The 27,851-nt window shown below is 41.3% G+C and overlaps 1 protein-coding gene across 5 annotated transcripts in view; it reads right to left on the bottom strand.

Moving 5' to 3' along the window:
* The window catches only part of VEZT (vezatin, adherens junctions transmembrane protein), a 201,952-nt gene that overhangs the window by 40,457 nt on the left and 133,644 nt on the right, over nucleotides 1-27,851 (bottom strand). For all 5 annotated transcript variants that reach the window (XR_011202311.1, XM_069229098.1, XM_069229097.1 and 2 more), the window contains 3 exons: nucleotides 24,025-24,172; nucleotides 19,809-20,140; nucleotides 6,320-6,513 (listed from right to left, as the gene is read on the bottom strand). Coding sequence is in view for 4 of the 5 variants with exons in the window: in XM_069229098.1 (XP_069085199.1) it covers nucleotides 6,320-6,513; nucleotides 19,809-20,140; nucleotides 24,025-24,172 (674 nt within the window). In the remaining variant the exon portion in view is untranslated. The remainder of the gene's footprint in view (nucleotides 1-6,319; nucleotides 6,514-19,808; nucleotides 20,141-24,024; nucleotides 24,173-27,851) is intronic.

Consider the following 27,851-nt stretch of genomic DNA (forward strand, 5'->3'; position numbering starts at 1 on the left):
CTTCAAACTTTCCTGCCGCCTTACACTGTGTTTTTTTGGCTAAGAAGGAGATTTACTTGTAATCACATTTAAATGACAGGGCATACAGTCATTTTCAAAGCACCTATCATGTTGGTGCTTTCACAAAATGACAAAACACACACACAGACACAAGCAACACTGGTGATCCCATTCACTAACACAAGCATTAACAAAACTAAAAGAACTTGCTTGAAAAAAGAGGGATGTATGTTTTTATAACGTCTGCCATTACCATGCATGTAACACCATGGGTTGACTTGTACAACCAGTGGCATGTATATACATGTGTGTGTGGTGGTGAGTGTGTATGTGCAGGTTTTACCAAAAAATGCTGAACGGAATAACACCAAAGTCGGCAGGAAGCTAGATCTTGGTCCGCAGACTGTGCTTTTTGTGATTTAGTGTAAATCAGTTAAGTAGTTTTTGAAAAATTAAGGGTCAAAAATAATTGTACATTTTGGTAATAAGATTTGCATGGAGGGGGTGCAAGTTATAGTTAATGATGCTAGCTATAACTACTGAATTTCTGTTTTTTTTTTTTTTGTTAGTTCAAAATGTTAATGTGCACACTGACAAATTCTCCTAACTATATCATTACTTTATCCTGTTTTCCCCTGTTTAAAAACACACACACACACACACACACACACACACACACACACACACATATATATATATATATGTATATATATATATATATATATATATATATATATATATAATCTAGGGGAGTTATAGTTAGGGCCATGTTTCCATAGAAGAAGTTTTTTTTGACTTGCCTATATCTTTGGCATCGTTTGATGAATCTTCACAAAATTTTCCAAAGAAGTGCCCCAGTGATTTTTGTTGTGCACGGAAAGTTTCGGGACAATCCATCAAGTGGGGACTGAGAAAAGGGGCGGGGTCAAACAAGTTGCGTTTCCCATGTTAATTCCCATAGGACCTTTAGACACGACTACAGCCTGAATCAGTGGACGGAATTACATCAAATATTTGGCAGAAAGCTAGCTTTCGGTACGCAGATTACGCTTTCGCTTAGTTGGTGTCAATCTGTTCAGTAGTTTATGAGAAATTAAAGAAAATCCAAATTTGTACAGCTGGGCCTGTGAATATTTCGCTAATATCTGCAAAGTTTTGCGAATGAACGCCTGATTAGAAGTACTGTAATGGGCTGGCCACAACCTGAACAGAAAGTTGTGCCTGCCATTTTATGTTATGGGAGAGGGTCCCTGGGGCTGAAAAACAAAAAGAAAAGTAGCATAAGGGGTCAGGGTGGAGGTGCCCTTTTCCCAGGGGTGTGCTACAGGGGTGTTTGAGGGTCAAATTATTCACCATGTGTGATATTTGTGATTAATCACGAATAAGCAAAAAAAAAATATATATATGTTTTCTTTTTTAAATCAAACTCATTCATACACTAATTTATTCACTAATACATGCACTCAGAGACTCATGAGCTATTTCTCACACCCACTCACACTCATGCACCCATTTAAAAGTCCAATAAACCCTCATGCATCCACTCACAGACCCACACTGACACACCCACTCACAAACCCACTCAGACCCTCACGCACTCACTCAAAACACTGATGCACCCACTCACAGACCCACTCAAACATTGATGCACCCACTCAGACACTGACACACCCACTCGCAGACCTAGACACTGATGCACCCACTCACAGACCCACTCAGACACTGATGCACCCATTCACAGACCCACTCAGACCCTCATGCACCCACTCACACTGATGCACCCACTCAGACACTGACGCTCCCTCTCACAGACCCACTCAGACCTTCATGCACCCACTCAGACACAGATGCACCCACTCACAGACCCACTCAAACACTGATGCACCCATTCACAGATCCACCCAGACCCTCATGCACCCACTCACATACCCACGAGGACACTCATGCACCAATTCACAAACATGCTCAGACCCTCATGCACCCACTCACAGACTGAATCAGACACTCATGCACCCACTCACAGACTCACTCAGACCTTCATGCACCCAGTCACAGACTCACTCAGACCCTCATGCACCCACTCACAAAGCCACTCTGTCACTGATGCATCCATTCAGACCCACTCAGACACTGACTCACCCAATCACAGACCCACTCAGACCCTCATTCACCCATTCACACTGATGCACCCACTCAGACACAGATGCACCCACTCACAGACCCACTCAGACACTGATGCACCTGCTCACAGACGCACTCAGACCCTCACACACCAACTCACAGACCCACTCAGACACTCACACACACTCACAGACCCACTCTGATACTCATGCACCCACTCATAGACCCACTCAGACACTGATGCATCCATTCACAGACCCACTCAGACACTGACGCACTCACTCACAGACCCACTCAGACCCTCATGCACCCACTCACAGAACCACTCAGACCCTCACACACCAACTGCGCATCAGTGGCTGGATTAACATATAGTAATGAAAATTACTGTATGTTAAAAAAAAAGAAATTCACTGAAAAAAAAACAAAGGTTACAGGGACGTATAGTTAGGCAATAGAATTTTTTTTTTAAAACTAGGAATTCACTGAAAAGGTCAAAGGTTACAGGAACATTACAGTTAGGCTCACATTTTATCAGTGATGTTTTCAAAGATGTCATGAGTGTGTAATTTGTGGGGTAATTAGCAGCACATGGTGAGGGCGCGAGTTATAGTTACATTAGGGCATGAGTTATAGTTACTCAAGATAACTATAGCTATAACAGGTGAATTTCTATGGTTTTGTACGTTTAAAATATGTGTCTGCATATAATGCGCCTGTAGCCTTTGTTCTTTTCAGTGAATATACATATCGATGTATAATCCGGCTTTGGTACAGAATTTTGTGGTTGACACCCCAACCTACCTTTTATTTTAACTCCTTATCACCTTTTACCTCTACCTACCCCTGAATCCTAAAAGCACCTTTATCTGTACTCCCCTCTAAACCCTAAAATCACCCTTCACTTCCTTTACCACTACCTTCACTAAACCTTTTTTTTAAGTAACATAAAAATGATGTTCTTTAGAAAAAAAGAAGAAAAAAAAACTACCTCCATGGTATGGTACTGTGGGGAAAGGTAGAAATAGCTACCTTTGTGTTACCTGCATGGTAAAGGCATGCATAGTAAAACTGTTTCCCAGAAAGGGGAAGCAGTCACATACCTAACGTAACCAAGTAACCAAACAAAGAGTAAAACTGGGTAAGGATGTCAGATACATTAAGAGAAACTATCTCCCAAATTGCTTTAGTCTAAAAAGACGTGAACGGAGATCTCAACCATGGGAAAGTCAGAAAAATGTTCTTTCACTGTCTTTCATGTTGCTCTGAAAACCTCTATAAATCTACTGAAACTAAAAATCACTTTAGCCTATTCAAGATGTGTTGCAGCGTAAGCACAAGATATTTTTTCAGTCCTGCTGAGTTAAAAATACAAAAATGCACTGTTATTAGTTTCAAGTGTCCATACAATGGTCACATGTTGCAAATATCGTTTACCCAAGTCAACATTTCTGAACCATTTAACAATTGCTAATCTCGTTTTGCCTGTGGTCAGTATGAAAGGCACATATATATGCAACCAGCCCACCACAAATGTAGCTGATGGCTAGTTTAACTCACCGAACAGCAAATTATCCAGCTGTTACCCTGTAATGTAAAGCATGCAGGGCACAAGCGCAGATACCACTTATTGCGTTTAACTGCACGCAGCACGATCAAGTAATACATACTTGAAGCAGAGGCTTCCAAATACATCTGCAGTTCGGGGTGTATTGCAAATAATGAAAAACAATGCCGTGTTAAGTATTAATTGTAAATAAATAGGCACAGAAGAAGTCAATGTGACAGAATCAAACAAAATTAGTAAAGCAGCTGTTGTAGCTTGAATCACGAAGTCACATCCGGATTAAAATAGCGAGAGCAAAAGTCATTCTGAAATATTTTTTTCTGCTGCTTGAAACACTTTGGATGTATTCATTTGCACGCTGTAGATCTGGAATACATTCGGTGCCGTCTGTATGAAGAGTAAATGTTTACAATTGTTTCCTGGTTATCTGGAAACGATTTAATAAAGTTTGTCTCCATTCCCGGTCGCCAGATTCCAACTGGCCGCCCCTGGTCTGTCAAGCACAGTCCTGCATAGTGTAGGGGAGGACGAGCCCAGGCCACGCAGCCACCACACTGGAATCAAAGCAGCCAGGGCTGAACAAGGGGCGTGTGGTGCACTTCAATGCAGGGGGTAGAGGCTGCACCGGTGTCAGATCACTTCCTCCGGTTTTGTTTTAGCGGAAGCATTATCAGATTAGCTTGAACGAGTCTCTACTTGCTGGCCATGAAGTCTCCGACAAGTCGTGCAGTCTCCAGCAGGTTACACAAGCACAAGAGTTAGAAAATGCGGGCTCTGAATCAAACGTGATGGTCGGGATCACAACTGCCGCCCCTCTGCCCGCATCCTCCGCAACACCGACAAAAGCATCACTTCTTAGCCCCCATGCACGGCACGGCGGCAGTTCCATGCTCCACTGAGGAGCTGCCAGTCTGTGATGAGAGGATACTGCGTCTTCAACGACGCCAGCCTTCGGGGGGGGGCAGATTCATCGCATCCCTGCCACAAACACTGCATGACACTCACAACATCGAGGGCCTCCACAGCAGAGAGAAACTATATCGCGAATTAAGGCTAAGTTAAAATGGTAGTGAGGCAGGAGTACAGGTCAGCGGTGCAGGGTTAAGGACCGAGGGCTAAGGGTGCAGGGTTAAGAGTAAGGGAGGGGTGAAGGTGAAAGATGCAGGGATGTTAGTACAGGGTACAGGAAGAAGGGTACGGGATTAAGCATGCACGATTAAAGTTACACTGTCTGACAGTCAAGGGGACGGCGTGCCAGGGTAAAGATATAGGATTCAGAGTACGGAGTAAAGAGTACAGGGTTACAAGTACAGGATACACTGTTAAAGGTAAGGGTGCAGGGTTATACAGTGTTAAGGGTTTAGGTTATAGCTTTAAGGGTACAGGGTTAAGGATACAGGGTTCAGGATTATAGGGAGCGAAGACTACATGGTTATAGGTATAAAGTAAATGTTAAAGGGTACAGGGCTAAGCATATAAGGTGCAGGGTACAGGGGGTTGGTCGTCTGAGAAGGAGTGGACATACACCAAGACCATGCCCTAGGCCCTGTGACCAAATCCTGCTGTGCATGGCCTTTGGCACACTATTAGGGGAGCCGAGAATAATCAACTCAAAATAGAATTCACAAAGACAATGTTTTTGATCTAAATTCATGTGGTTAATGCATTGTCCCTCATGTGTTTTGTCTCTTTTTGTCACCAACTGTTCCAATCACAGATAAAACTCGGTTTGTGGATCCCTGCAATATTCATTGTCGTAATTATCTCTTGTTCCAGATGAAGAATTCTTATAACTATGTTTGACCCGAAACCCGTCCACATATTACACAAGTCAAAAGTTGGCACGATCTCTGAAGTGGCTAGAGCTGATCAATTGTTCCTTAATCACTCCTTCGTGTCTAAGTATATATATTCCAGGAAGGGCTTCCTCTTTGCCATTCACAGGCACCAGGCTTGGATATCAGCCCGTCCTGCATCACATCTGATGCCCCCAGCAGAGGCCTGGCGTTCCATTCTAGTGAGAGCAGGGTGTCATGCTCAAGGAACATCACCGCAAAACAAGGCAACCGTCAGGTGCCGCAGAGGAGTGTTGTCAGTTGTACAAAATAAGCAAAGTAATAATAATGATAACGTAACAAATCAAAAAAAGGTTGCTCAACAAATGGAATTACAATAAAGAAAAATATTTTTATCTAGATTTCCCCAATCCCCTTAACTGAAAATGTAGGCAGTACTATTATTAAGTAAATGGCGAGACTGATCGAAATGGTGGCGCATCAAAAAAGACAACAGTGTTAGGATTTCAGTACTCAAAGCAAACTATCAGTACATATGAATGACTTTTGCCAACTATGCTGGCCTGCAGAGGCACCAGCATGTCACCAAGTAGTTCCCTTTTCTCATGACCTGACTCCACATTGGTAACTTGTCAACACCCAGCTCCATTTGTCACATGAACCTCGAAGGCACTGGAGACCTATATTAAACCCGGGACCATCAGCAGATGTAAATGAATGGGGTCTCTCACAACTGAAATGTATGTACAACCACGTTAAAAGCACAGCAACAAAAAGTGATTTCCACAGATACTAAGAAAGTTAGGCAGAGAAAGCAAAAGCTTTTTGTGGGTACCTTTTTTCTCGGGTCGACGTCGAATCATTTTGTCCACCTGGTAGCTGGCCTCCTCCCAGCAGCTGTTGCTTGCCTGCATGTGGGGGTGGATCACCTTCAGCTTCTGCTCGAGCACGTGGAAAGCTTCTGTTGACGGCTCTGGTGTCTCTTTGGAGCCAGCAAGCTTTTCAACGTCATCTTCCAGAATTATTACTCTGGACAAAGGAGCAGAAAAAACATACTTTACATGCCTGAGTGACAGTTTCAATTTGACACATTTATTTTGAGACTTTGTTCAAGCTGCACGAGAGATAAACTGATCCAATTCAGATTCTTATGTTTTAAACGATTGTTAACTTTTGTATTCTACTAGAGACTGTAAACCTCTAACTTTTAATGTTTTGAAATTTGCCAAAGGGAGGAATGAGGTCTCATACCCAGTGCCTCGCCTACATCGATTATTACTTGAATAAGAAGACTAGTTTTGATTTTGCCAAATCTAAACTACTGACAGAACGTGTGTGCGGGTAATGCTAAAAACTGAACAAAAGTTATTACCAGATGCTGGTACAGTTCTCTTAAGTGCCAGAGTTTTGGGGCAATACTGTGCTGAGTAACTGTGGCACAGATTTGAATAACAGTCAATGGTACTAGCATCTGAGGACCAGGCCACATAAGATCCAGATATTCCCTTAGATGACTCAGGCATGTGGCTAGAGAATGTGCTTCCCACAGGTAAGGAATTCGTTTCAAAGATTGGACGTCTAGAATGAAAATATTAACTAGACGAGTGAAAAGCTTAAGTCAAACATTTAGCAAGTTGGGAGAAAGTAATGATCGGGTGTAAGCTCGAGAAGAACATTCTCTAAAAACATCAGACAGATAGACCAAAATATGTAATAATATATGATTAGTAATCATGTTTATCTATTTATATGTTATCTTTATAGCAGAATCTAGTCGAATGGAGAGGTTGAGAGCAGCAAAGAGTTCAATACAGAGCATATTAAATAAAGATTTAAACATAGAGCATTTTTAACTTCCAAAAAATACATTGAACAAATAAATCTCACGGTCTATTGAATGTATTTATTTCACTTTTACTTTGGATCGGAGCATAGTCCTTTTTTGTGTGCTCAAATGATGCGCATCCAAGCAATTTCGGTAATTGTCAGTATCTGTGACCAAGCAATTACTCTCTGAAACTATCACACTCAAGTAGCTCTGTAATAAACTCCGAAGTGGAACCACATCAAACAAAAAACAGCAGAAAATCATGTTTGCAGCATTATGCTTAACTGTGCGAAAGCAGGGCACATTGATATAGCTAAGGAAGAATCCATGATTTCCAGCTGTAGTGTGCTAATGACATGCAGAGGCATTGGGTGGTTTTTGGCCAAATCTCAATGACAGATAGTGAGAGAAACAGGACGAAATGGAATGGTTAAACGTGACATGAAAGCAAAATAATATCTAAAGGAAATCTACCTCACAAACTTTAAGGTTTGCAACTAGGATTTTAAAGATTCAATTACTTCACATAAATCTGTAGCAAAAGTGTGAGGCTGCCAAAAAACGAGTACAATTGGCTCGCCTCTTTCATCTAAACTTTAGTGCCAAGACGGTGATAATTTTTGCATGGCACAAAATAAATAAAATTCCTGAAGCCCGGGGACAGGCGCAGCTAAGCTGAGATATGGTTTTACCCACCGGCCTTTAGACCCTTAGTTTCTATTTGGGAATGAAAAGCTCATTCAAAGCATCTTCAGCAGAAAGATCTTGTCATTAGGAGTCCTCCTCCAGGGACCACGAGTACACTACACAGTAAATAATATAGGGGTAACCACCATCCTACATGGCACGCCTAGTCACTGATGCTAAATAAAGCCCGAACGGGGAGGAATGTACTAGCACCCAAACCTCTGCTTGGAAGCAACAGGTTGGTCACTGACCACAGGATAAATTATTAGGTCGAATATCCCTCAGCCACATCAAAACCCCACCAATCCTTCTAAGTGCATGTAAAAGTGGATGTTATTGCAGTAAGGTTTAAAATTACTGAGAGTCTTTATGTGTCACTCAGATGAAAATGAATAATTACGTTGCTCTAACTTGGTGCACCAATCCATCACTTGCAACCAGACTAAGGGTGAAAGTTTGGCTTCAGATCTCAGGAGCTATGATGTCCCTTCTAGCAGCGTACCCATGCTCATTAGTTTTTCCCACCTGGAAATAGCCTCTAGCATCCCTAGAAAACAGGGGGGGGAAGGTCAATAAGCTTCATTAGCATCCTGCTAGGGGAACTGGTTACGTATTTTCAAAAAGTTAAGATCATAGGGCAGGACCACACCATGTGACCTAGTGCACATTTATCACATCTTGTACTGATAGGAGCACAGATGAATCCCACTTTCCACAGGCAATTGCGGGTGAGATATGCTCTATAAAGAATTTTAAGCTATTAATTAAACAGAGTGCAGCAAGCTCATAAAGAGACGCATCAATCCCTAATAGTTTCCAAGTAATCACAATAAACACAAATAATAATAAAAAGTAGAATGTAGTGTGCACCTCCACAAAAATTCCTGCTGCACTAAGGAACCACAGGGGTGAAAAAAACACCCCAATTGTTAAAGAAGAAAAGATTGGGTGGTGCACCACTTTAAGTTGTAGACATATTCTTTATATACTAATTGTAGAAGAGTCCCAGATAATTAAACAGGTGATGATACACGGTTTCTGTTCTTTTTCTTCCAAAAATTCTTTTTATTTGATCAAGAATACTTTTTATAACAGTAAGTTGATGAAAGCAAGCAGCCAACGCGTTTCGCCCTATACACTTGGGCTTCTTCAGGGCTGCAAGAGTAACATATAACCATAAAAAAGTTGAATGATAGTGGTATTCCTGATATCATTTAATATGTAAGAACAAACAAGAAAAGTTTTTTACATAAATTTTATAGTGCAAGGCACAAAACAATATTTATATACAGTTGTGATTTATGTCCCAATGGAAAGAAACGATTTTTTATATTTGCCATAATTCCGTGTAAAAGTCAAACTCGAGTTATAAGTATAGAAAAGAACCGGCAAGGACCATAAGAACTGTGGTTAGTTTGTCCAACACAAACTAATGATCAGGTAGAAATTTTTGTTGACCTATTTAAATTTACTCGTCTATTAAAACTGAAGAATTATTTCTCCTCCCATACTGGGGGGACCCCTAATTGTGAAACTCCCATTTCTATGACTATTGATACCACTACTGAAGGAACACATACAGTGACTGAATCAATATCGGATCTGCATGATATTCAACTGTTGATGTCCTTACAAAACGATGGTGAGATTGACATTGAAGACATTAGGATAGATTTAGGAATTAAGGAGGACCTAAATACGACTAGTGGTCTCAGACCACGGTCCAAATTTATCCCTACTACTGTACATAGCAATATTGATTTATTTGCTAACAAGGTATCTCCGGATCTATTCAAATCCTTAGGTGTTTCCAATACTAACAGGCGGAGAATTGACAATCTGTCCATTGGAGAACGGAAGGCTCTCACCAGTCTCATGACTGATCGATCAATTGTTATTCGTGAGGCGGACAAAGGTGGGAATGTAGTTATTATGAATACAAGTGACTACATGCAGGAAATTGATAGGCAGTTAGCAGACACAACATGCTACAAAAGTCTTACCAGTAACCCCATTTATGAACTGACTGAATATATTAATAACAAGCTATGGGGGTGGCACGAACAGGGCTTACTATCTGATAGTGAGTTTAAATATTTACTTGTCAAATATCCCAGATATCCGTGTATCTATATTCTCCCAAAAATCCATAAGGAGGGTACCTTTCCTCCAGGCAGACCGATCATATCTGGGATTGATTCCCCTACTGAAAGAATATCAGAATTTGTGGACCTTTTTTTACAAAAGTTTGTTTGTAATCTACCCTCCTTTATACAGGATAGTAAGGACATCTTGAACAAATTTGAAGATTTCTCATGGTCTAATGACCTTTTATTTGTCACAATGGATGTTAATAGCTTGTATACTTGTATCCAAAAACCCTTTGGCCTGTTGGCAGTTACTTCATATCTCAATACTCGTTCTGCCGATCATTACGAGCATAACCAAATGCTCTTAGAAATGATCAATATCATTTTATCAAAAAATTATTTTCTACACAACACCAGATGGTTTCAACAAATACAAGGGAGAGCTATGGGTTCCAAATTTGCTCCATCATACGCCTGCCTCTTTATGGGCTGGTTTGAAAAAATACATGCATGGGGTAGAAATGCCTCGCCCTGGACTGAATTTATTGTATTCTGGGGCAGGTACATTGATGATATCATCCTGATTTGGAATGGATCTATTGAACAACTCACCCTTTACCACACATTTCTCAATGACAATCCTTATAATGTGAAACTCAGCCTGCATTACAGTCGAGAAAGCATTGAGTTTTTGGATATAAGATTTTTCATTTATAATAATTCTATACAGAGTGTCCTCTATAGGAAATCCACGTCTTGCAATAGCCTTCTACATGCAACTAGCGCACATCCGCCTTCTACCATTAATAACATCCCTTTTGGTGAAATGGTACGTGTGCGAAGAAATTCCAGTACTGAAGATCAATTTTGTGAACAAATTAGACTTGTTAAACAAAGATTTATCAACAGAGGTTATAACCACCAGATTCTTCGAACTGCAGAACAGCGTATTATGAACACATCTAGACAAAACACGTTGTTATTAAAACCTAAAAATAAAAGGATTTCACACAATGCACGCTTGTCCTTCGTAACTAGATATACGGCCCATAGTCAGGGCATTTACAAAATCCTTAAACGTCATTGGCATCTACTCACTGACTAACAGGGACTTAAAGGGTCTCTTTCTGAAACACCTCGAATTACCTATCGAAGAGGCAAAACATTGAGAAATTTTCTCTGTCCGAGGTATGTATCTGTACCTAATGTATCCACTTGGCTCCCAGCCAAGCCTTTGGGCTTTTATACATGCCATGAATGCAATGTCTGTGCTTTTGGTCTGGATAAAACTAGCACTTTCTGTTATAACAATACAGGGGTCTTTACCATCAAAAGTTTTATCAACTGTAACACTAAATTTGTGATCTATATTCTCAAATGCACATGTAATAAAATTTATGTGGGTAGTACCATTAGATTGCTCAAACACCGAATACAGGAGCATATACGTGCTATTAAGAACAATGATAACCGATATCCGCTTTCATTGCATATGGCATTGATGCACAAACATGATGATGTAATCTCATTTCACGGGATTGACCATATCCCACCAAATCCCAGGGGGGGTAATAGAGAACTGCAATTACGTCAGAGAGAAGCAGCCTGGATCTGTCGCTTACGTTCAGTCGAGTTGGGACATAATACTGACCATGTGTTTCATTATTTCCTGTAATGGGCTTGTTGTATATATTAATATTCCCTTTCAGTATATAGTTATTTTCTTTTGAGTATCTTACTAAAAAATGTTACAACTTTGTATACAATGATTGAGATTGTTCTACACTTTGCAATATATGACTTATTATTTTTTGACAATATTTTGTTTATGGTTACATGACTACCAGGTGGTAATTATCTTGCTGTTATGATATTACTATTGTAACAAATGTTTGTTTTATGCTAATGGATTACTTGTTTATTACAACGGAGATTGTATAAATATAGGGACTATTGGTCTGACCATTAGTATAACTATCATTGTAATATCAATCTTGAGTATATATACTTTCTCCTTTCACATTGGGGTTTTGTTATTCTCTCCCTAATTGGCTTTCCACTATGGACGGTTTGCTCTCTTTCCTTTCTCCTTTTCTTGTGCTTTCCTTCTTTCCCCCCTGTTCACACATACATATATGTACATATTCCAGTTTTTTTCTGTTTCACTATTTATTTTTGTTAAGTATCCTCCATATTTTTTCATTTAACATTTCCACAAATGATTACTGCTCACTTTTGCCTTTTCTAATATGGCCGCTATTTATTTCATTTGGGCAATGCGGCCCGTTAGACATAGTCCGTCGACTATGTTTACATTCCCCTTCCGCGTACGGCGTCTTTTATAAATTTCCGGCATTTTTCGTAGTATTCTCTTCTACCGCAACACGCGCTATTCACTTTGTTTAACTTGACGGGTGGCAACACGGCCGGGCCCGTCTTTCTGCTCTTTCGGTTTGCCGCTGACCGGCCTGCTACACCTATCTATCGACAAACGGCATATATTCATACCTTTTCAGGTAAGGCTGATATACGGCACTTTAACTCGCAATTACGACTTGGCCCATGTATTTAATTAAAATTGGATATCATTTACCTTATCTTATTAAATGTATTTTGTTATGGCTTCATGCCGCCTTGAGCCTTTACAAAAGCCCCCCAGTCCGCTTTTATCCAATATCGGTGACATCTTCTTGGATATATGAATCGTTTTTCTTTTTGTCTTCTCTTATTTATTTTTAGCACTCTGAAACTTGGTTGTGCTCAGTCATATTTTGCAAACAACTTTTCAATACAGTTTGGAACTTACCATTTGGTAGGTGGTTTGTTGGTTATACCAATTTATATATTTTTTCATTTATCCTACTTCTGTCTCACTTTAGTTTCACTTAAAATATCTTACTTTTCAGCTCTCTTTTAGGGCTTTTCATTATTGCATGCACAATGATATTCTCTAAACACACTGGTATGGTAGTGCTGGCACTTTTTCGTTTAGGGTTCACTAAATTATTCTACTTACCACAGTTCTTATGGTCCTTGCCGGTTCTTTTCTATACTTATAACTCGAGTTTGACTTTTACACGGAATTATAGCAAATATAAAAAATCGTTTCTTTCCATTGGGACATAAATCACAACTGTATATAAATATTGTTTTGTGCCTTGCACTATAAAATTTATGTAAAAAACTTTTCTTGTTTGTTCTTACATATTAAATGATATCAGGAATACCACTATCATTCAACTTTTTTATGGTTATATGTTACTCTTGCAGCCCTGAAGAAGCCCAAGTGTATAGGGCGAAACGCGTTGGCTGCTTGCTTTCATCAACTTACTGTTATAAAAAGTATTCTTGATCAAATAAAAAGAATTTTTGGAAGAAAAAGAACAGAAACCGTGTATCATCACCTGTTTAATTATCTGGGACTCTTCTACAATTAGTATATAAAGAATATGTCTACAACTTAAAGTGGTGCACCACCCAATCTTTTCTTCTTTAAAGAATTTTAAGCTGTATGAAACAATATCTGGTCAATATTGCTAGTTACCCAAGAGCAAAAAGTACAGCTCTCCCGTCGGTTCCATCCAATGGGCAAAAATCCTCCTTCCACTTAATGAGTAATGATAAATCAGCAGAAGGGTTAATTATTAAAGACTGATACATCGTAAAACTCTATCCTTTTTCACTTCTTTTTAAGATCAGATGGGCATCCAGGGGATTATGTTCAGGAAGCACAAAACTTTAGGGCTGTCTTTCTCAAATGTGTGGCATAATTGCAGCATTTAAAGAATTGTGTCTTACATAGCTCAAATTCGGATTGCTAGGTATTAAAAGACTTCGCATAGGTACCCTGCTATACGTCAACCAACAAGGAGATAGCAATGATACCCCAAGGGCACACTACCTTTAGTTGGTTTGTTTGCTTTTGATGTGTTCCATGCAAAAGGGGGTAGTTGAGGACAGTTTGCCCTCCCATCCACCTGAAAGGGCTGTGCCAACATTTAAATACTGCTACAATAAGGGACGGGGGCGAGGGGAGCTGTCAAGGTACCTTATAGATGTATAGACAATCAATTAACCTCTGTCACCTAAAAGGGTGTGCTCAGTCTGAAAGGCTGGGTCATCACTCTCCTCTAATATCCATTCTTTAATAAAGGTCAGCTGAGCCACCCAGTAACAGTGGGTTTTCATTGTATTTCGGGTATACAGCAATTCATTTGGTGAAATATAAAGAGTGAAAAATAGGTATCAAGGAAACCTTTGTATTTACAAAATGGGCACAAGATAAGGTGTTGAGAAGCAGTGGTTATTTGCACATCTCTGAATGCTGAGGTCCCCATACTACCATGTGAACTGCAGGGCATTTCTCAAATACACTTCTTTTTTACACACTGTCTTACATTTGGAAGGAAAAAATGTAGAGAAAGACAAGGGGTTATAACACTTGTTCTTATATTCTGTGCTCCACCAAGTCTCCTGATAAAAATTGTACCTCACTGGTGTGGGTAGGCCTAGGGCCCGCAACAAGAAATGCAACATGGACACATCACATTTTTAAATTGAAATCTGATGTGTTTTTTGCAAAGTGCCTAGCTGTGGAGTTTGGCCTCTAGGTCAGCCAGCACCTAGGGAAACCTAGCAAACCAATAAATTTTTCAGAACTAGACACCTAGGGGAATTCAGAATGCGGTGACTTGTGGGGCTCTCACCAGGTTCTTTTACCCAGAATCCTTTGCAAACCTCAAACTTTGACAAACAAAAATCACTTTTCCCTCACATTTCGGTGACAGAAAGTTCTGGAACCTAACAGGAGCCACAAATGTTTTTCCACCCAGCATTCCCCCAAATCTCCCAATAAAAATGGTACCTCACTTGTGTTGGTAGGCCTAGTGCACGTGACCGGAAATGCCCCGAAATACAACATGGACACATCACATTTTTACATTGAAAACTGATGTGTTTTTTGGAAAGTGCCAGGCTGTGGATTTTGATCTCTAGCTCAGCCGGCACCTAGGAAAACCTACCAAACCTGGACATTCCTGAAAACTAGACACCAATGGGAACCCAGGATGGGGTAACTTGTGGCTCTAGCACCAGGTTCCATTACCCAGAATCCTTACCAAACCTCAAAATCTGTCAAAAAAACACTTTTTCCTCACATTTCGGTGCTGCAAAGTTCTGGATGCTGAAGGGAGCCACAAACGTCCTTCTACACATCATTCCCCCACATCTCCTGCTAAAAATAGTACCTCACTTGAGTGAGTGGACCTAGTGTCCGCGACAGGAAATGCCCCAAAACACTACGTGGACACATCCAAATGATCAATTACAAAACTACCTGTTTTTGCGGGGGGCGCCTGGGTTTTTAGTCCTAGGCTCAGCAGCCATCTAGGGAAACCTACAAAACCCAGACATTTCTGAACACTAGACACCTGAGGGAGTCCAGAGAGGTGTGACCTGCGTGGATCCCCCAGCGCTTTCTTACCCAGAATCCTCAGCAAACCTCAAACTTAGCTAAAAAAAAAAAAAAAACAGGTTTCTGTGTGGGATCTCCGCACCGGCACAAATTTCCTACCGCCCAACGTTCCTCTCAGTCTCCCGATAAAAGTAATACCTCACTTGTGTAGGTGGGCCGAGTGCCTGTGACAGGGAAGCGCCAAAAACATGTCTAAATTGAGGGGGAACCAAAATGGATCCAAAAGGGCACTTTGGGAAAAAAACGCTTTTTGGTTGACAAGTGGGGCAGAATTTTTATCGATATAGATGCAACAATGCTGGGTGGTAGGAATTTTGTGGATTCTTGCAGATTCCAGAAGGTTCCATCACAAAAATGTGTGATTTCAAGCAAAGTTGGAGGTTTGCAGGGAATTATGGGTAAGAAAATGGTGTGGGATGCATGTGAAGCACACCACCCTGGAATCACCCAGATGCTTAGTTTTTAGATGGGTCTAGGTCTTGTAGATATTTCTAGATGGCAGTGTCCCAAAGTCCAAAAAGTGCAGCCCTTACTATTCCAAGTGGGACGATTTTGAGAGTTAGCCAAGCTCTCATGGCCCAAATGTAAAATCAAAACCTCAAATAATCAAATGTCCTCTTGCTTGCCATTGGGATAAGATGTTTTAGTGTGCAGGGGAGCTGAAAGACTGTCAACCCCTACAGTTGGGGTGGGGGCATAACCATGCCCCTACTGGTTGATAGTCACCACCCCATTATTTTTTTTTTAATTCCCTGGAATCTAGTAGACTTTCTGCCTCCCCGGGGAGTGGATCAGGGGTAATTGCCCCATCTGCCCACCAGTGGACAGAACAACTTTGTCCCCATTTATGTGGGGTGGGGGTATGGCCATACCCCGCCCTCTTGTTTTTTTAAACAATTCTTGCCCGGTGTCTAGTGGGCTTTACCCTTCTGCCCCCAAGGGAGGCAGAAATGGCCAAACAATAATGTGCCCCCATGGGAAGCGACTCTTGCCCAAGGAGCCACCCCCTAAACAAAACACACACACAACAATCCCTGGTGCCTAAGTGGTTTCTGCCCCCCTTGGGAGCAGATGGGCCTAATAGAAATAGAACGATCTTCCCCAAAGGGGGCAGAAATGACCTAATATAATATGCCCTACCCTCCCCCCCCCCCCAGGGAGCGACCCTTGCCTAAGGGGTCGCTCCCCTTATGTAAAATTTTAAAAAATCCCTGGTGTCTAGTGCTTTCTACCCCCCCCCCCACTCCCAGGGGCAGATTGGCCAATTAAAAGTAAACCGATCTGCCGCCAAGAGGGGCAGAAATGGCCTACAATAAAACTGTCCCCCCAGGGGAGCGACCCTTGCCAAAGGGGTCTCTCCCCTTGCATTAAATTGGTGCAAAAAAAATCCCTAGTGTCTAGTGGTTTCTGCCCCCCCCTTGAGGAAAGATTGGCCTAATAAAAATAGGCCGATCAGCTCCCAAGGTGGGCAGAAATGGCCTAAAATTAAATTGCCCCCAGGGGAGTGACCCTCGCCCAAGGGGTCACTCCCCATCTGTAAAAAAAAAAAAAAAAAAAAAGATCCCTGTGATCGGCCTAATTAAAATAGGCCGATCAGCCCACAAGGGTGGTAGAAATGGCCTAAAAATAAATTGCCCCCCTTGGGAAGTGACCCTTGCCCAAGGGGCCAATCCCCCTTATCTGTTTACACAAAGTAAACAAACTCCCTGGAGTCTACTGGCCATTCTTGCAGCACCTGCTGCACGATTGCTATGCGATCGTGCTGCAGGAATACTCAGAAAGACATCAATGAAAAGGAAAAGCCTTTGCTTTCCTTTGATGCCTCTACGATCTCCTCCTCCGATCAGAAGAGAAATGAGTGCGATGGGGGTGACCTCTGATGAGGTCAGTGCGCAATTGCGCGCTGACGTCATGAGACGTCACTGGTGGGGGTCAGGGTGGAAAGGTGTAGGAATTCCCCTTCCATCCCTGCCCAGGGGAATGGGGTGGGAGGCCCACAAGGGGAGTACTAGTTTCCCTCCCCCCACGTGGGCCGGGTGCAGGACGAGCTGGTTACATCCTCGGACACGAGCACCAAGGACGTAACCAGCTTGTCCACGGCACCCAAGGGGTTAAATACCCTGTGCCCTGCCCATGGGACTACCTGGGGCTTATCTTAGGGGTGACTTACAGATAATAAAAGAGAAGGTTTGGGCCTGGCAAGTGGGTGCACTTGCCAGGTCGAAATGGCAGTTTAAAACTGCACACCCAGATATTGCAGTGGCAGGTGTGAGACATGTTTACAGGGCTACTCATGTGGGTGGCACAATCAGTGCTGCAGACCCGGGGTATGCACCGCGCACTGTATTAGGGACAGTAAATCAGAAATGCCAATCATGGGATAAATTAATCACCAATACATTTTTAGAAAGAGATTATATGCACTTTAGCACTGGTTAGCAGTGGTTGAGTGCCCAGAGTCCTAAGGCCAGAAAAAATTAAAGGAAGAAGGCAAAATGTTGGAGGCTAGCCCTGCAAAAAAGGCCAGCTCCAACAATACTGTAAACAAAACATATACACAACTTTAATTTACTACGCCATCATCTTGTCCGTTTCAGATGGTTGTGAACGGACCTGGCAGCACGAGGGTATTACGCCAAACAACTGTCAACACGGATGCAAGAGCAGAATGTTTGAGGAGAGCAATACCAGGCCTATTAACGTTGTTAAGAGCTAAGCAAGAGATAGGGACATTCTTCTGCAAATATGCCAACTTTACCAGCCACTCAAATACTCTGAAGAGGTTCCGCGCTACAGCACCATGCTGTATTTCTGCACACTGCCACCCGCCACATGCATGATCCATTTACGTTTACTGTTGTGGTGCCATTGCAGTTTCGGCACAAAATTTAGAATGTTTCTATCAGTCACGTAATTTTACAACAAACTAATCAGAATTTCGTATAAACTATCTTTTTTATACTGCACACTTCAATTATTGAAACAATGCATACGTATGCCTTGTGGACATTTTTTCTAAGAAAAAGAACCTGATGCTTGTTAAGTTACGCGGTTATGATGTACTGCCCCTACAAAACTAAAGTTGTTGTGATGCTAATTGTTATTATAAAGAATTTGTAAGTGATGTGAGGTGACACACAGCTAGCTACAAGCAGACAAGTTGCGCTCAGACAAAGTAACAAGCAGCCACTGAGGAAAAAGCCTACTGGTCACAATGACTGACTGTAAGAAATTGACTTCATAGTTGATCTAGACACTAACTTACAGGTAAAAAAGCTAACTTCAAAGCAATTCATATTGGTGACTGTGGCTGATCTCACCAGCAGTGTAACACTGGCCACTGCAGCTAGAGTGGTGCAGGAGCAATTCATATTGGTGACTGTGGCTGATCTCACCAGCAGTGTAACACTGGCCACTGCAGCTAGAGTGGTGCAGGGGTCACAGACTCTAGAGTTCCTCCTCAGCCAAATGTCAGTATCTGTGAGGGGAAAAATGTTGTCCCTCATTAATTTTGGCAGAACTCTGTCATTACACCTCATGTGACTGATTTCCTCACTCCTGTCAGGGGATTCAATAGATCAGCATTTAGCTGTGAAACACAGCGCAATATAATGAAATCTGTGGAACGTGGGTGGATGTCCAGAACAGTAACATGAAGATGCTAAAATAATCCCCAAAGAATCCAGAGGTAAAAGGAAAGTCAAGCTAGCTTACAGCTTTTTCAATTAAAATATATTTATTTTTTTCAACTGATACATCTTGATTATGTTCTTTAAAAAAGTATTCACTCAGGGTAAAACACAGTATTTCTACAGCATAACTGTGCACAGAAGAGGGGTAAGCAAATGGACAATTAAGTGTTATAGTTGGACCACCAGAAGAGTAGGAGACTAGGTGTTCATCCTGCGCAGAACAAGAGCTTTATACTGTTACACTCTGGAATACTCACCCTCTTTAAGTCCAGTGTGTTACTTTTGGTATGGTCAGGCACACAACCTCAGAGAAACTGTACCTTTGGTGAACCCAGTACCACTATGAGCACCAAGATTGAAAACCCCTCATTGACCTTCTAAACAACCAGAACATTTTGCAAATGTGTACTCGGTTTCCAGGTTGGTAACAATTTTTCAAGATCTATGCTCCAACAGGTCATCCACATACAAAGCTTGCCTACAGCCACTGCACGCAAGCAACAAAAGACTGAAAATAGCCCCCAATTTTTTTTTGTGGTCTCTGGTATACTCACTCGTTAAGCAAAGCCTTGAGATGAAGCTGTAGGCTGCGGATGGCCCGGTGGAGGCTGTCCAGCTCCCCCATCTTTTGCTTGGCTTTGGTAGAGCGTTCTGAACTGGACTGGTGCTGGGTTTCGAAGTACCGGTAAAACTCGTAGCTCCGCTTCAGCTCTGCTAAGCATGTGGCCTGAGAGTGAGGAAAGTCCATTGCCACATCTGACCAAATACAGTGTGGCAAACTTTCCAGGGGTGTTAGTGGTCCAGGAGACTCATTCTCTGGAGAGAGCAACAATGCCAAACGCCTGTAAAATTCTGAGCTCTGTCCAATCCACAGTTGGAACAAGACCTTAGAAAAAGAATTAATGGTAAGATTATTTATTTTGTTTATGAGCATTCTGTATAGATTTTCCAGACACATTGGGTGTTGTTGGGGTGGTTTAAAGGGAAGCTGTTCAGAAACATAACAAAATGAGGATACTGACAGTGTAGAGGATTTTATGCACTACACTACAGTGGGATCCTGGTTGAGACTTAGAAGGTGCGGAGGGTGAATACTTAAGGGATTTTCAGGTTGGCTGGAAGGGGGAAGTCTTTACGACGCATGAGCAGTTGAATCATATACAGCACAAAAGGGGACACACAGTACTTATTTTAATGTTGGTAAAAGTGTTCCCTGTTTTTTAGGCTTTGTTACCAATTTTGCTGCCACCTTTTGGACCACGTGAAGAGCAGGGAAGCCAAATCTTAACAGGCCAAGGAACCAGCAGTTACACAGGCAAAGACATCTACAATTGCTTTAGGGTAGTGGTAAAAGAGGCTCATCAGTTTCAACTTGCCTTATTAGGAACCTGAGGTTCTAGTGTTGGGGTTCAAACGGATTATGAGGTATACGCAAAATGCAGGCAATTGCCAAAAAAAAGCCTTGCTTAACGTTATATATGTCTTTCCTACAGAGCACTGATTGGAAGGCTACACAGGTCAGCAGAGAGCAAAATTCAATAACTATCCAAACTCAGCTGACACCGGGTAACAATCAACGAAACATACAGACACCACAAACTAACTTGTGGATTAATAGAGAGGAGTCCGGACAACTCGATCTCTAGTCCTGGGCAGGGTTGTTGCATTTCAACTGGCAGGCAGCAAGGGGCAGTGCACTCTGATGTGGAAGACTAAATGACATGCCACCCTCGGCCCTCACAAAACAGCTATGTTAACTAATATTTCTTGATCGTCTGCCTCGTCCTGAAGAGGATTTAGTGGTCACCCGTGAGCAATACTTTGCAATTCTATCCATATTTATGGTTTTCTCTTTCACAGGCTCGTCTGCTTTTCTAGCTTATGTTGATACAGGACACGGTCTCTTATGTGATCAAAACTTCATCATGTCCTGTACTTCTCTCTAGCTTCAAAATTGTGTCTGGAAAGAGAGTTGTGCCCTGCTTTGCGACTCACACCCATTGAACCAATGTGCGACTGGATCTAGATCGGCATCACAAACTGTCCTTCTAATTCACAAAATGTATAATTTTAGCAAACACTGGTAAACTGTCCACTAGAACAGGTCGGGATGATCTACAAGTAATTTATCATCTTTAGGTTTCAATTCCCGGTTTTCAACTGTGGATGTACTTCCTGAGCCACACACCATGCTGTCTTACTTCCTTGACTGTCTAGTTTATGTGGCATTTTTTCAATAATTTTTCATAAAACTATTCCATTTGTTGTCTTTCAGCTTCTATGCAGTATCTATATAGGTAGATCTACTGTCACACCTTCGATTCCAATGTTAAAAGCAATAATATTTTATGTAGAGCTTCCTACCACAGTTTTGCTGCTGTACAGCACGGTAAATACAATTTGTTGCCAACACTCTGCTCAATACCCCTGACCGCACGGACCTTGGAAGGATTAATGAGCTGTGCGGGGTTTAACCCAGTACCGTTAGGGGATGGAGACAGACCTCAGAAGTGAGCGCCTTGACTGGCTTTGTTTGCACAACAGCACTTAGATCTAATGATGCTAACAGGACTGGGTCTTTTTTCTTCGTACTAGGGACCCCTCTGGATATTTAAATGCTTTGAAGTACGTCTGTAGAGCTATTCCATTTCACCTGTTACTGTGCATTTCTAAAACGCCCAGGGGTCTAAGGATACTTAATCTTAGTGTAAATTAATTTATTGTATATAACTGTTAAGTATGAAGCCATTTCATATTCCAAAATCCAACTGCATTAAATATTTGTGGCCAATTTAGAAATGTTAAGGTGGAAGGGCGATTTATCACAGATATATTGTTGAGTGCCGTTAATGTTTTTTTTAAATTCCAATAGTATTCATTTTTAACTATTTCTCTTACGTGTACAATCACATTCCAACTCGTAATAAGGCAGAAAAGCCAATGAGCTGCATTGAGATAATTGAGAAGGTTCAGTATGGATAGGACGAGTAGCCGAATAACATCTGCAGGTAAAGCCAGCCAGAACCGGGACTTAAAAAAACCAAACAGAATCTCCAATAAAATGCACAAAGAAGTAGACGGTGGTCTGCAAGAATGCAACATCTGTCTCGAGTTTGCTGTCAGCACACTTCACTAATGAACTGAAAATAAATATACTGAAGTTAGTTTGGAGACTTGCTGCTGGCATGGAAAGCACAGTTGTAAAACAGAATTTGCTCATAATGCCCAAATCTGATTATCTGAATCTGCCAGTTTCTCACCAGAGGGGCAGCAAACACAGTTCTGATAAAGGTGGTGATCAGAATTCATAAACACCGGCTGCAAACAGTTTATCAATTCATTTAGAAGTGCTGATGGCACCTTTCACTTATGAAGGGGGACAGCCAAGCCCTAAGATGGCTACTATGGAATACAAAGGTACGTGAGAATTATAGCTCTTCTTAAACTATTTAAAGCTGTAGTACAACTGAACATGGTCAAGAGATTCATCTTTTGTATTCTTTGAACCTCTAAAGGAAAAGCTTAGTCTAGGGTTGTCTCTCTTGTGGACTGCACTGGATTTGCTGACCAGGTCAATCAACACATTCTCCTTTCCAGCAGCAAGTTTTGTAGCAGAGGTGATGATATTAGCCGAGGGCAGCTACTATACTCATCATGCACACCAACCTCACTTGCCTATCAATAAAGCTAAAGATATACATGTCTAAGCACCCACTCGCTCACCAGAAGCCAGCAGCTTAAAGTTTCACAAGCTGACTTACAAGATGTCAACTTGCGGTCTACACAGCTGGAGAAATGAACTAGAGCCGTGCAAAGATTCATTTATCAAGAAATCAGTCGTGAGGTGACCTCCCCTAATGTGTCAACTTGGTGGTTGTGGTATGAGAGGGCACCTGTACCAGATGGAAATCACCCAGCAAACCTAGATTTAAGAGTGGACGAACGGCAGTTTTGCTGAGAAGAAGAAACTCATTTTGTTAGAATGCTTTCCCACCATGAGAAAATGAAAGGCTCTGTGATGAGCTGTTAAATTGCGATGTGCAGAAGACATGCCCCATCCCAGGGGTCTTTCTGCAGGAACAAAGGTCCCTCGTGTAACACGTGAGAACAACAGAATGTACACAGGAATTCAATCAGACCTGTCATTTTTTTTGTCCAACAGATATACAAATGTATTTATTATGCATAGGTATTTTTACATCGTGTGGGAGCCACAAAACAGAAAAAGAAAGAAAAACAATTGATTCAGACATTAAGAAGCTCAGCCTTACAAATGTAACAAGAAAGCTCCTATTCCTATTCAACATATAAACATTATGTATATTTACATCGAAGATGCTCAGGCTTACGCATGTGACAAGATAGACCTAATGGTTACAGTAACTATTTACTCCAATGCTCATATGTACATCAAAAATCATCATTAAGTCCAGGGACTAGAGTGGATGACATTTTGACCCTTGAATGAATAAAATGATCTTCATCAGGATGGAGAATTGTGCCTGAGAGCTAAATAAAATAAACAAGTCAGCATGCGCTAGAGAATGAAAAGAACTGAAAGGAGAAGAGAGGAGAAGGACACTAAAGTTAATAATTCGAGCACAATATAAATGGACCAAGAGACTCACAACCTATGTTAAAAGATGAACAGTAACTGCCTAAAAAGCATTAAAATGCTGGATACTGACTAAATGTGGGATTGGCGTGATCACAGTATCACTATCACTGCCACGGAGTCGACTGTCTGATTCATTTGAGGATGTGCATTACCTTTAATGCTGGCAGGCTGAAGCCGTCTGTGAGGTTGTGTGCCTCCTCCTCCGACACTTTGATCTTGCTAAGCCCCAGACGCAGGTCTTTCAAAGGCACCACGCAGATGTAGTTGGTCACATTGTCAATCTCAGAGTTCAGTGGATAGGTTCAGACAGAGTTAAGGCAATCACTAGATGTATTACTGATCCAACACAGCAGAAAATCACTTGGTGACTAACATGTGTCACACATGGGCATCAACTTGAACTCATTACAATTTTTTAAATACATTTCTTCATTAGATTTTTCCGTTTTTCAGATGTTCCAGTCTAATGACTCAAACATTCTTCATCAAAAAGCGCAAATACCCTTGTAAGATATCAATTCAGAAGACATAAGCATTCTTCCTCACAAATAAATCTACTTTTACATCTTAGCTTCATTACTAAGCACCTATCAGTCACTGTAGATGGCACCACATTAGGAGTTTCTTTTGATCTCTCAGAGCTCTTCCCATCACCCCTATGTGTTTGTTGGGGCACCCTATAGATTCATATATTGGATTTCTAGTATTCAACTTCTGTCCATACCCTATCACCAGCAAGCCAAGATAGAGGAAGTTTGTGTCCTCCAGTGATTTCCAGTTTATCCATCATGAGACCTATTCTCAACAGAGATTAGTCATCCCTTGTAAATCCTTCATCCTCAGAAATTATTACACTTAGGACATTGAAAGGACAATTATATCCTTGACACAACATCTGCAGTATCACAGCAGCAAGGAAAGAAGAGGTGGCAAACTGCAGTCTACTTACACCTCTCCACATCTCCCTCTCAGGATAATAACATGCACAAACGAAAACCGCATACCACGGATACATCAGGGAGAACTACTTGGGGACCTGTATTAAAAAAAGGTAGATGTTAAGGCCCTTCTGTCTACATTTCTAGAACCACCTCTATTACATGAACTTCAATACTTCCACCTACTAATACTTCGACCGCTATTACTTCAACATGTCCATGAGGACTTGGTACGTAAATAGGTAGGCTTAAATTTAGCCAGAGCTGTCACCCATAGTTCCTAGGTAACTACGTTAATAATGTTCAACGGTATAAAACTGAAGCTGGTAGTAGCAGCATTAGGGTAGACAGAGGAGCCTTGCAGGATGCTAGGAGAATGTGGCTGCCCATTTGATTACTGGATTTCATAGGCAACACGGGGCAACCGCAAGCTAGATTCTGATGCCCGACTATGCTGGACCACATTGATATATAGGGATTGAGCCAAACAGGCACAAGCAGCACACAGAACAAACCAGTCCACCTTTCACCAATGTAAGAGTAGCAATTCTGCCTGCTTGAGGAACATAAAGATTTCTATCATCCATCACCTTTACCCACTTGATGTCTGTTGTTCAGAAGGACACTGAATCATGGCAACACATCAAACTGCAGACACATACTCCCAACTACATGCATGGGTGACACTTTGTGCAATAATAAAGGAGCGGCAAATGATCATATCAAAAGAGATGGATCCAGATGAAGTAAGCCATTAACTGCAGGAGAAAGTCAGAAATTGATTCCGGTCACTGATTGCATGTCAGGGTAGGTTTCTTATGACAAATATCTTGGTAGTTGATGAACAATCAAGCGAATATTGAACAAACAGACCTAAGTATTAGTTTAATTTAAATTATCAGATGACAAAAAAGTCATCTACTGTCTAAATTGTCCAGTGTAGAATAACATATCCCAGCAGTAATCCAAAGTTCCCCAAGAGACCATAATGCAAGACTGAGAGTAAACCAAAATATCTCTGTGTACCTCATCAAATGTGGTTTATTAAACCATTTCAGAGTAAAGCTAGATAATGTGGAAGACAAATACCAATCTTCTCTTCAATAATCAAAGAACAATATCTAAACATCATTGCATACAATATAGCAATGGTGATGCAGTGACTTTTGCTTCAAAATCTGTTTCTAAATAACTTCATATTGAGGAGAAAACCACAAATCAGTTAGTGCAGTGGTTCCCAACCTGTGGTCCGGGGACCCCTGGGGGTCCGTGAAGCCTTCTCAGGGGGTCCGCGAGAGCCTAGAAAATTAAAATATATTAACAAATATTGACAAATTAGGTCCCCAGCTTCCAGTAATGACTCAGATGGGGGTCCCTGGATTCCAATGATGAGTCAGTGGGGATCCCTGAGTTCCATTAATGTTAAAGTGGGGGTCCACAGAAATCAAAAGGTTGGGAACCACTGAGTTAGTGTTTCCAACTCCAATAAAACAATGCATGAAATAATAAAATATCTTACAACTGGGATGAAAGAAATGTAAAGAGAACTCTGTCTTTTATTGGAAAAACGTTTTTACTCTACTGACAACTCAATAAATAAATCAACAGCAAGATACATTACTTAAAACACGCAATGAAGGTATATTCTTACGTATCCTATCCATGCAAAGTATCACTCTGAGCTGTGCAAATGCCAATGAACAATTACCATTTCAAAATAAGAATACATTAAATCTACACTAGTTTGTTAGTTTTTCGATCACAAAAGGAATGTCTGACAAGAGAAGGAGAAATAAAGAGCACAACACGTTATGCACTCAGATGCCTTACCAAGAATACCTTGGAATAAGTCATGTTTATTCCATTGCCCTAGATAGCCCTAGTTTTCTGGCTTTGCTTCGATTTTAATGTAACAAAAACAAAGATTGAATTTAGGAATATTATTATCACATATACATTATATAGAACTGGTGTCCTAAATATCATTACCACAATATCGCACCATTAGGTGTATATTTTCTTGGTAACATGCTCAAAAAAGTGGTTAAAGAGCAAATTAATCTTAGCCACTGGTGATTGCCCGGAGCTGCATTCCAACCTATCATTTTAACCAAAAGTGCCAGTAGATGCTGTCCAGCCCAACCTGCCAGGTAAATTCGAGCATTCCTCTCTTATCACTCACTTACTTTACACTTGTTATTGACCCTGTACAATGCTCCGCTGCCTTCTGGTTAAGTGTGCACTATACAAACATCACAGACATACATGCCAAAGATCTCTTTTTTGTTTATCTATCGGAAATGCCATAAGTCCGACGGGTATACAAAGATATTGGTCCTCTACTACTCGACCCAAGCTACACCTTCCTAATGAGGCCGAAACTGGACTGCGATTGCTTGCATTCCCTTATAGGGAGTGCCTTGGTCTGACAGTTTGGGTTAAGCTGTTCATATAGCAGCAAGACCAATTGTGATTTGCATTTGGCTGGTCTCTGTCTAGACTAGCATAGTGGGAAAAACAACATAGGACAAGCATATGGTCCTGGGTAACTAATTCACTTATTATCCAAAACGTCTTTTATTTCCAAGTTAGACACGCATAGTCTTCGTTTTAGACACCTCTCATTTCATTTTATTCTGACAAAATGTGACACTTTTCTGGGTTGCAGGAGGTGTGAACGCTTTTTGGGAGGTACAATCTTTACATCAAAGCCATTTACCTTGGATCCAAGAGGGCTGGATTCACACCAGATTTTCAGAATTTCAATATGAGTTAAACTTACTTATTAAGGTAAATAAATGAGAACCACAAACTTAGTCAATGTTTATCCTGAAAACAAGGCCTGGTTACAGCCCTTGTGGGCCACCATGGGACATCCCTGTTCTGGGATGTACTGGCACCATGGTGGTATTTCATATTGGATGGACAGCGGAGGACAACCCCAAAAACTTACCATTTTATAAGATGGTCACATGTGTTCCTAGAGTTAACAGCATATCAGACCCATCAAACGTAGACCTTCTGTGGTTTTTACCGCTTAT

This window comes from Pleurodeles waltl, chromosome 4_1 (assembly GCF_031143425.1).
Source record: "Pleurodeles waltl isolate 20211129_DDA chromosome 4_1, aPleWal1.hap1.20221129, whole genome shotgun sequence".
Lineage (NCBI taxonomy): Eukaryota > Metazoa > Chordata > Amphibia > Caudata > Salamandridae > Pleurodeles > Pleurodeles waltl.